At 31.1% G+C, this 10,816-nt stretch overlaps 1 protein-coding gene and 1 long non-coding RNA gene across 4 annotated transcripts; both read left to right on the top strand.

Annotated features, from left to right (window-relative positions):
- The first annotated feature begins 654 nt into the window (after positions 1-654).
- On the top strand, positions 655-1,341 carry LOC120126174 (protein SHI RELATED SEQUENCE 3-like). Its single transcript, XM_039144446.1, has 2 exons — positions 655-1,006; positions 1,076-1,341. Exons 1-2 carry the CDS (start codon positions 655-657, stop codon positions 1,339-1,341), a joined length of 618 nt encoding a protein of 205 aa, XP_039000377.1.
- A 3,507-nt stretch (positions 1,342-4,848) lies between these two features.
- LOC120126097 lies at positions 4,849-9,281 on the top strand. 3 transcript variants are annotated; one of them, XR_005516429.1, is made up of 5 exons: positions 4,849-4,999; positions 5,408-5,493; positions 5,590-5,687; positions 8,009-8,079; positions 9,024-9,281. It is a non-coding gene; the product is annotated as an uncharacterized LOC120126097 (long non-coding RNA). The 3 variants fall into 3 exon arrangements; XR_005516430.1 differs by lacking the exon at positions 8,009-8,079 and having other exon boundaries at positions 5,408-5,488; positions 9,024-9,099; XR_005516428.1 differs by lacking the exon at positions 8,009-8,079 and having other exon boundaries at positions 9,024-9,099.
- The last annotated feature ends 1,535 nt before the right edge of the window (positions 9,282-10,816 follow it).

The following is a 10,816-nucleotide window of genomic DNA, read 5'->3' as shown; positions in this document are numbered from 1 at the left end:
AATAAATGTTAATTCTGTAAAATAAATTGGCTTTATTTGACTATTCTTACTAATAGAAGGATTAAATTAATCCATTAAATAGTAAAATGACTAATTTTAATCGACCTCTATAACAGCGATGTTAAATTGATCTATTTAATAGTAAAAGAACTAAACTGATATAATATATATAACAGAGGGACCTGATAGGTACTTTAACAGTTGCTTTTCTTTTTCCCTAATTTTCTCCCGCTCTTTCAAATCTTAGCCTTCCCTTTTTACCTTTTGACTCATTTGTGTGGTAGGCGTGTTAATTTAAATTGTAGCTGTGTTGTACTTATTATGATTGTTAATATAATGGGTGTTATTGTAGTTACTGCAATAATTATAGTTGTAATTTTTCTTTTTAATTCATATAATTTATTATAAAATATAATAATTTTAATAACAATAACATACTGTAGGATATTTTTAAAACCTATTATTGTCGTAATTAACCATTCTCCATTAAATTACAGTTGTGATCCACCTTTATTAATATGATTTATCTTCTCACCGTTATTTTTTTATAATTACATTTTCGAAATCTTCCGCTACGCTATATAGACCTAAATATGTGCTTCTGTATGGAATTTGGTCCAAATTGAGGTGAGTTTCAGCTTTAGAGTGTGACAAATGGCAGGCTTCTTCTATGTAGGTGGACCAGAAGGAGAAGACAAAGAGGAAAACCTGAATCCGTACAGAAGCGAGGAGATGTGCAACAAAGGGTTTGAGATATGGCCACAGTATGACGAGTCGTCTTCAAGAGCAACAGTAGGGTTTACAAATACGAGACAAGGAGGAGTCATCAGCTGCCAGGATTGTGGAAACCAGGCCAAGAAAGACTGTCCCCATTTCAGATGCCGGACTTGTTGCAGAAGCCGAGGGTTCCACTGCCAAACTCATGTTAAAAGTACTTGGATTCCTGCTGGTACAAGGCGAGAGAAGCAACAACAACGGCAAAATGAACACCAACGAGAGAATCAAGGTGCCCCTATACCTTTTCTTTACTTTATTCTTTATTTGTTTCTAATGTTGACGGAGTTTTGAAAATTAGGGTTGGAACTGTATAATTTCCCTCCTGAAGTGAGCTATCCAGCAGACTTCCGCTGTGTAAAAGTAAACGCTGTGGACGATTTAGATGAGAATCAGTACGCTTATCAAACGGCTGTGAACATCGCCGGGCATGTATTCAAGGGAATCCTTTACGATCAAGGCCCCGAAACCCGTGGTGGCGAAAGATCTCAGCAACAAAATCCTGAATCAACTATGCTTGACCCTTTCAATGCCGGTATGCAGTTCTTCCCACCAGCAAGCCCTTGAATTACGGACATAGTATTAAATTGCAGCCGCAGTGCATTGTAACGTTCTTGTCATAACAGTTTAAGGGTTATCGCGACGCCACAAACTGAATTTGCAACATAAAACTAAGTATGTGTCTCTAACAGAAACCGTAGTTTAGTACTATGTTTACATCATTACATGCATGTGTCTCCAATGTTCCCCATTTAGCTCATTGTTATCTTAATTATCTCTGGTGCTTTTTACGAGTTTGCAGTTTGTATGATGTTAACAAAATGATAATAGAAACTAAGTATGCGTACGCTATGGTTGTTTTCGATACGATTGAGCAGTAATATCCTTTTACTTTTTTTTGTATATTCACAACCTATTTTATACGTAGGCAGATCGGTTTTTTAGGCATTTATTATATCAGCTGCAAAGAAAATAAAATTCAGCCACTTGAAGTGATGTGCATGGATGTGACTTCTCCTAGAGTTGAAACCATTGCTATTTAGCAAATAAATTCAATGATTCTCTGCAAATATATATGTAACGTTATATTTAGTCTGAGAGTAATGATCTATATAATCCTAGGTATGAATGAGTTTCTAGACATCTAGAGAGATTTTTCCTTTTGATAGTCTTATAGACTTATCACAAGGGGAAGAAACATAAACTAATTAAGATCATGAAAAAATTTCGACGTTTTGTACTTCTATAATATATATTTTATTTAATATTGTAAAACAATATATAATATTTTGGGTGAATCAAGTTAGAGTAGGGAGTTTTTCCTTTTAGGTCAAATTCGGGTATTGGAATTTTAAATAGAATAAAATTTGAATCAAACAGATAAAATTTGAATCGGTTTGTAAAAGAATGATGTCATTAATGTGTAATTCTTGGCTCTGATGAGACAATTTCAGTTTTTACGTTGTTTTCATTGCTTTTAATGGTTTTATCATTTGAAAATTGTAATAATGAAAATTATAAGACACAGGAGATGATCATGTCACATGTAGGTTTGACCTTCTCATACTAGCACTGAACAGAACTTATACAGTGCCTAATTTAGACAAATCAGAACTCTAGTGGATTTATGTTTTGTGATGATGAAAGTTTTTGATTTAAGGTTTGGGATTTGGATCATGACTTAATTGAACAAGAAATTAGTTATAGATGGTAGAAAAATATTGCTTCTTCAATATCATGAAATGAATGATTAATTGTCCCTCCCTTAAACCTACAAATAGGATTAAAAATAAGAAAAAAATATTGGGATTATTATAGGAAATGAGATTCGTGTGCAAGACATAATAGAAGATAAGCAAGATTATTGTATATGCCTAAAGTATGCAATGATTATAATCCTACAAGCACGTATTTTTTTCTTTCATATAAAAACTTACTTCGATTGACATGTTTGTTATTATAAAGCACATAAGAACATGGATTCAAGCATTTAAGTGTGCATTATTCTTTGATTTAGAAATCTAGATAATTAATAGGTGTTGATATGTTTTTCCCTTAAATTAATAAAGTCATTCTTTTGTACACAAGTTTTGTTTTTTGAACAAGGATGTTGATAAAGGAAAGAAATATTAAGATGCAATTTATATTATTTAAGTATCATCTTAACTTGCACGAACCAAGCTACCTCAGTAGTTTAAGAAATGATTGTTATTCTTAGAGGTCTCAAGTTCGAGCACTAGAGACTGTATGATATTTAAACGTTCATTGTCAAATGGCCACTGAAACTACTTGATGAGATCAAGATAAATAGATTATTCTATATGTCAAAAGTATGCAATATCAAAGATAAATATTAGATTATTGTTTAATCCTATTCAATCCAATTTTACCTTGTAATAAACCTTATCTTGTGTAACCTTTGACTTTCCTTATCTTTGTATAATTTGGTTTCCTTGTAATCTATATATACTCACCACTAGTAAATATTACATTCACCAAATATTGAAATACTTTCCATGGTAATCAGATCCTAATATAATTTCTCTACTTGATTATTATTTTTTCCTCCTTCGCTCTTCTTCAAATCGGATATCCTCCCATGTCTCTGTCTTCCACAACCAATAATATTGTGCATCTCAATACGCCAATCTACTTTCCAATTAAACTTACGTCTGCCAACTTTTTTGTTTGGCATCGAAAGTGAGGACCACTATCATTTGCTTTGGTTAATCAATTATATTGATAGATCGCAACCTTATCCATCTCATCTTACCGATGGCGCAATAAAAATTGCTAATCTTGGATATCTGCAATGGTATCAACAAGATCAAATTTTTATCAGTGCTCTTCTTGGTAGTTGAGATGACCTATTTCAACCCTTCATTTCATCCATTATCACCGCTAAAATGAAATAATATACACTAGTCACAAAATATGCTCGAGAATCCAAGATGGCTTGCAATCTACGTGGTCTCATATTTATTTCTGACTACATGAAAGGCATGCAGGATATTTCCTCTGATCTTACCTTGGCAGACTATCTTGTTTTTGATACAGATCTATTTATTTCCATTGACAATCAATCAGGCGATGATATCGTCCAATAGTTGTTGCTCTTCGTGTATGTAACACACTGACAACAATATGGTAAGCTTTCGCCCTATTGAATTACTTTATTTTAATGTTTGGAGCACTAAACACATGTGTTATGATGAATATTCATATTATATAGTGTTTGTTGATCACTTCACAAGTATATTTGGTTATATCCGATGAAGAAGGAATCTATGTTACAACAATTTTTCCTCAATTTAAAAGGCTTGTTGAATGTTTTTTCAACTAGACTATTATGTCCTTATTCTCTGATAATGGATGTGAGTTTGTTAAAATCTTATCTATTCTAAATTTGGAAGGCATTTCACACTTCACTTCATCACCTCATACTCCTTAATACAATAGGACTACTGAACAGAGACATCGTCACATAGTGGAGACTGATCTTTCTCTACTTCACTTTGCATTACTTCCAGCAGTGTATTGACATCATTTTTTTTCAAGCAGTTGTTTATCTCATCAATTGGATGAAAACACTGATACTGGATAATATTTTACCATCCTCCATACTTTATCCACGATCATCGAACAATGATAATGTAACGTCGTAAAGTTAGGGTTAGTAGTTCAGGTCAATGATTAGGTATTTTCCTGGATTTTTTATGATATTTTCAGTTTTCAAAATTTATAAATATTATTATCATTGTTTCAATGGTTTTTGGAATATTAAATATGTTTTTAATAATATGATAATTTCTTGTTTAGTGACTAAATTGAATAAATTTGAAATATGAATTTAGTGACTAAATTGTAACAAGGATCTAATATTGAAATCTATGAAGCAATTTTACCAAGGCTATTTTTGTATCTTCCCCCTCCTTTTTCAGTCGTATCTTTATTCTCCTTTGTCTTAATTATTGTCTACATTCATTCTCTTAAATTGTTTCTAGTTTTCATTTCGTTTTTCCTTAACCGTTCATTTCATTCTTTTTATCCAATCACAATTCTTTTTCTCCTATTTTCTCTCCCAAAAGTGTCTCTGGCTGAATCTTTCCTTCTTCATTGGTTCCAATTGCAAGCTGATTTTTTTTATTTCTTCTTGATTTTCATCCTAAATTCATCCTTGATTCAATTCCATTCAATTGCCATCCAATTGCCATCCATTCCTTAGGTGTTGACATAGCTTCTTGTTCTTCTTTATTCTCTTCTATCTTCTTTATCTTTCTTTCTTCATTTTCAGCAAGTTAATTCTCTTTTGCATGGTTTCTTATTGTTCTTCAATGATTAATGACTAAATATTTTGATGATCTTGATTGATCAATTTCTTTTAAAAAAAAGTATTGAGAATTAAACTTGATTTTTCTGAGGTATTTAATGAGTTATTTTTCTTGAACATATTTCAAGGTTTTATTCTGACGATTGAGGTTTTTATGATGATATTATTATCATACCAAATTAGTTTTTCAATTGCTTATGGTTTTAATAAAGAAATCTGTAAAACAAGCTTGATTTGGACTTTTTTCGGGAATCCAAGAAATTGTGTTGATTATTGTTGTTTTTGTGTTATTTGAGTGTTTAGGTGTTGATTTTGAGTGTTATTGGCTATCTTGATCAAGTGGAAGTAGTGTGATTGAGTTAGGGGGTTTAGATCGCGTAATCAGTAAGGTTTTCGATCTTTCAGTTTATTTTCGTTATGTTTCTGAAGCAAAATTTTCCGCTCTATTTTGGATGTTTTTGTGACATGTTGACTTGCTTTCTAAGGTTCCTAATTCGTGTGTGATTGAGGAAAATGGTGCTTCAATTGTGGATAGTCGTTTGATTAGCATTTGAGGGTGGAATCAGTTAGTTACGTTATCGAGGTAAGCAACTTTTATTCTTAATGGATGGATATGTGCAAGTGTAATTGAAGGTGTAGTGTAGTGTGATTATTATAGACCAAACTCCGATGTATGTGAATATAAATGTTGCTGCAAGTAATTAACGTGGTATGTGCATTGACATTTGAATATTGATTATGCATTGATAATGCGTTGCGAGTGGTGCATAGAGATTTCCAATGTGCTTTTGAAATGTATGTGTATATATATGAATGTGTAAGGATAAGTGGACCAAATTCACTATCCGTGTATGGGTGAGCAACGCGCTTCCATACAGGGTTGATCATGACAACCAATTTTGTTTAGTGTTTTGAAATGAGTTTGAAATTTATATGCATATAGGCTATGCACCATTTGACTACCACTCTTGATAACTTGGATTACACGGCTTATTGTAATACCCCAAGTTTTGGCCACTGACCAAAATGTATGTTTGAAAGTTTAGTGGCCAAAATATATACTTTGTGAAAGTTCAGGGATTCAAAAATATAATTTTCAAAAGTTATATATTTTGGCCCATAAATAGATAATTTGTTCCAAAATAAAATTTTCACGGGTATCAGAATTTTGATTCTGGATTTGTATTTAAAGTTATAAAGTAGTAAAACCCGATAAGAAATTGGATAAACGGATAGAACTATAATTTTATGAAAATTTGAAGGATGCTAGAGAAAGGTTGGAAATATTATTTCCATAATTTAGAACAACAAAATTTAGCATGTATTTGTGAAATCAAAGTTAATTTTCCCTATTTAGCTGAAATTGGGAAATTTAGTGACTAAATTATAATTTTTAAAAATTACATGGCTAAACTAGAAAGTAAACTTCAAGTTGGATCATCTTTCACTATGAGATATTTTAATGGAAGATATTTCAATGGAAATTGGTAATTATCGTGATTCATTGAGGGTGAAAGTGGAATTTCGCATTAATTGAATTTTAAATTCAACTATATTAGAATGGTGCCAAGTGTTTTAAATGACAATTACTAGAAAAATAAATAAGTAAATTTTCAGCTTATCTTCCCCTTTTGCCCAAAACTTCGTAGCCACCCAAAGTAAGAATTTTGTTTTGATTTTTGAAGTTACATGGTTGTTTTTTGAGTTACGCTATAAGATAGAGAATTAATCCTTTTGAAATTCTTTATCATTTGGTATAAAAAATTCATAAAAATCATGTTTGGATGTTGAGTTTCAACATGTTTCGATGTTGTAGAGTAATTCTAAAGCATGTTTAATGATTAAAATCAAGTGTAAGTCAATATATAAATTTCAGCCAAGCTAGGGTTTATGATGATGGATTGCATTTTAATTGAATTCGATGTTATGAAGATTAGAATAGCATGAACTTGATGTTAGGAAGTTGAATTCATGTTTGAAATTGAGTGAAAAGTTCACCCTAGTTATTTTGGGATATTCGGTCATAGGGATAAAAATAAGGGAAAAATGTTGAAAACTTTTCTATTGTTTAGAATGGATATTGGATGAATTCTATGTGATTTGGAGATTGAATTGGATCAATTTGGAACCTTGAGATTGTAAAATGAATATTTTGCAAGTTTTGGAAATTATGAGACATTGATGAGAAATTGTGCAATTATGGGTATTCAATGTTGAATTTAATTATGGACTGCTGAAATTTTAAGTTAGAACATTGATTTGGGATCAAAGTACAATTTTTTTTTGAAATTCCATGGCGGAATTCGGATGCTTATAAATTTAGGGACTTGATTGCAAGTTTATAAATGTGATGGTACTATTTGAGTATAAAATTACAATGATGGAAATTATTTCTTGAATGCTGATTTTCAAATTTAATTATATGTTTAGGATCGATTTGCAAGTTGGTAATGTTAATGGTTGAATTCGAAAAGGTTAGGGAAAATTAAGGATGAAATTACAAGTTTTCAATTGTTAAACTATTGGATTGAATTTATTATTTACATGCTGGAAATTTTAATGTTTGGTTTGGAATAAGTAAAATGGTGAAAAAACGTTTTAAATTAAATGAAAAAGTTGATGTGAATTCTAAATAGAATTCATAATGGTGATTTAGATGCAAAGTTTATGAAAGTTAAAGGGTCGGTGATGAAGATGATTGTTTATAGAATTGAATAACTATTTTGGAAAGTTTGAAGTTATGATGAAATTATGATTTAGTTTTATATAGATTTAAGACCGATTGTGTTTTGTAGAATTTATTTTATCGTAATTAGATTATGTTAGTATAATACTAACATATAGTTTGAAAATCGTGTTATGTATGTGATGTCGTATAAATTACGACAAAACTTGTGATTCTAGTGACTTGAAAGTGAAAGGCAAAGCACCAGAGCAAAAGGATATAATAGAAAAGGATCAGTAGTGAGTCAGAGGTGAGAGCAATCTTATTTAATTATTTATCTTGATCGACGAAGACTTGTGACTAAACTTCATATTATTTTAAAGTATAAATTTTAATTCTAATTATGGAATATTTTCGTAATGCTTACATAAAGGTTTTATTAATGACTTTTGGGTGTGAATTAACCAATATTTCCATAAATGATATTTTCTGAAAATATATTTGAATGAAATCTCTAAAATGATCTTTGGACATGAATTGCCTAAAGTATTTTATATGATATCTATATTTAAATTATGGATGATTTGGGTTATGAACTACCCAAGTTAAAATTTTTATATTGATGGAATGAAAATGGTTATGATTTGAAATTTATGATTAATAAATGAATATGATATGATCTAAGAGCCAATTGTATGTTGCATTGGGAGTCGTTGGTACACTTGGCATGCCGTTAAGTTGAGTAAAGTAGAGTCTAACTCCGATATGATTCATTCGTGTACATTATGAATGGCATCATTGGTGCAAGTGTTATGGCTGCACTTGCAGTGCATATTCTGATGGCGATGATGGCACTGTTGGTGCTTAGTGCGAGTATTATGTCCGACTCACGTACCTTGCATTCTCTTACATATACATCGAGATATGAAAAAAATCTGAAAGTTATAAAATGTATCTGAAAGAAAAGAATATGAAAATGAAAATGGAAGTTCTGAAATATGTACGAATGAAAAAATATGAAATAGTTGTTATATCTAATATTGGTTTACATGATTTTGATAACTCATGAGATGATGATTTTCGAGTTTCTGAAGAGGAAAATGACTCGAATAGTTCATTTTGAAAGTTCAATGATTTTATTTAAATTACATTTTAATGTTTTTAATTATTTATGATATTTTGTGTTTTATCTCACCTTAGTCGTGTTACTGCCTCACTAAGTTTTACTTATCACGTGAAAATTTTCATGCATAGGTTCAGATTAGTAAAAATACGTGAGGTAGGAGCCTCTTGAGCATCTTTTTGGAAACACCACCTACCAAAAATATCAGTAAGGCATCTCTGATGTTCTTTTAACTTTTACTGACATGTATATTATACTGTCTGTTTGCTTTATCGAATTTATTTAGAATGGTCTATAATAGTAAATTCTAGTTTGGTTAGTGTTAGTTATATTCGAATCTATGGATGAATAATATATATGATATTATATTTAAAATGGTTTTTAAAATTAAGCGGTGTCTAGGCAGATTTACATAGATTATAAAACAACATTAAACTGCCTACTTGTTGCCTAAAATCGATTTTGTTTTGGCAATATAAATTATTATTTTATATTTATACGTGATTTTTTAAGTAGTTTTAAATTGTTAAACGGAACGAAATTTTAAAGGTTAATGTAGAAAGAATGTTTAAAATATTAATGTGACATCTTTAACTCATATTTCAAGACGTATACGAGTTATGGGTGTTATACTTATGTTCTTAGTAGGACCTTCCGATATGAAAGGCATGCCTAGGAAAGAGTACTCTATATTTTCTATACGTGTTAGGGTTATACGGGGTAAGGTTGGTGTGTTGAGCTTTGGTCTAAGAAGATTACGAGGAAAAGTTTGTTAATTGAGCTTTGCTCTAAGAAGATTACGAGGAAAAGTTGGTTAATTGAGCTTTGCTCTGCAAACACATGGATTTGGACCTCGTTCACAAATGAAGGGGAGTTTTATGGAGTCCATTTATCCAATGAATGAGTTGTATTTTGAACAAAGGCCATTGATCTTAAATGCACCAATGTGTACATTGTGTCTGACTTTGCTTGAAAGGTAATTGTGCATGCATGTGTATGATTTACTGCAAGGAATATGATGATACCAAGCATGAGAGCAGTCTGAATTATGTATGTAATTGTGGTGGATCATATGAGCATTGAAGCATGACATGTTGGTATGATTATTGAGGTAAAAACAAGAGAGGAGAGAATGCATGTAGGATCTTTCCTTTAGTCTTCTTGTGTGCATCTCTTAGAATGCTACTTATTCAGTGAGATTTCTGCTCGCAGTCATTGTTTAACAATTTTTTAGATGACTAGAGGATGAATTGAAGAGTGAGTTCGGGTGATCAATCAAGGAAATTATTGCACAAGCGTATATGTTGTGGTTTTGAATAAATGGACAATATGGGATCCATGGGGTTTATACATTTAATGTTGGGATGAACTTCAGTTGATTTTGATGTACATTTGATTATTTTGAATTTGATTTAGCTTGATGGATTCAGATTGGTTGTTATTGTAATTGGTGTTAAATCCATGTTAGTAAGCATGCCTAGGTGTCAAAGTAATCAAATGTTGAATTGTGCCTTAAAGAATTGTTTGTTGAGTTTAGATAAGTAACACTAAGTGTAATAAAAGTGTTAGATTCATAGGATGCATAAAATGACCCAAATGCTCAATTAGACTAGGTGACTTGTGCCAATAGTGAACTTTTATGCAAAATTTGACTTTGATTGCTAAAAGTGTTATGAATCATGCTACAAGTGTATTCTGACATGTATGATGAGGTTTGAATGTGTTCAAGCATGTAACTAGTCCCTAGGATCAATTATGTGGAAGTTTAGTGGCTTGAAATTACATGATTATGAGAATTATGCACTTTTTCAGAAAAAGGATCTATCATTTGAAAGAAAGAGTCAATCCCTTTTCAAAAAGGATCGACCCGTGGAAAAAGATCGAAAAAATGGTAAACATTGCTTTTATTAAAGGTTTTAAGTGT

The sequence above is a fragment of the Hibiscus syriacus genome, unplaced genomic scaffold (assembly GCF_006381635.1).
Source record: "Hibiscus syriacus cultivar Baekdansim isolate YM2019G1 unplaced genomic scaffold, ASM638163v2 tig00110450_pilon, whole genome shotgun sequence".
NCBI lineage: Eukaryota > Viridiplantae > Streptophyta > Magnoliopsida > Malvales > Malvaceae > Hibiscus > Hibiscus syriacus.
This window is presented reverse-complemented; position numbering and strand designations above follow the sequence as displayed.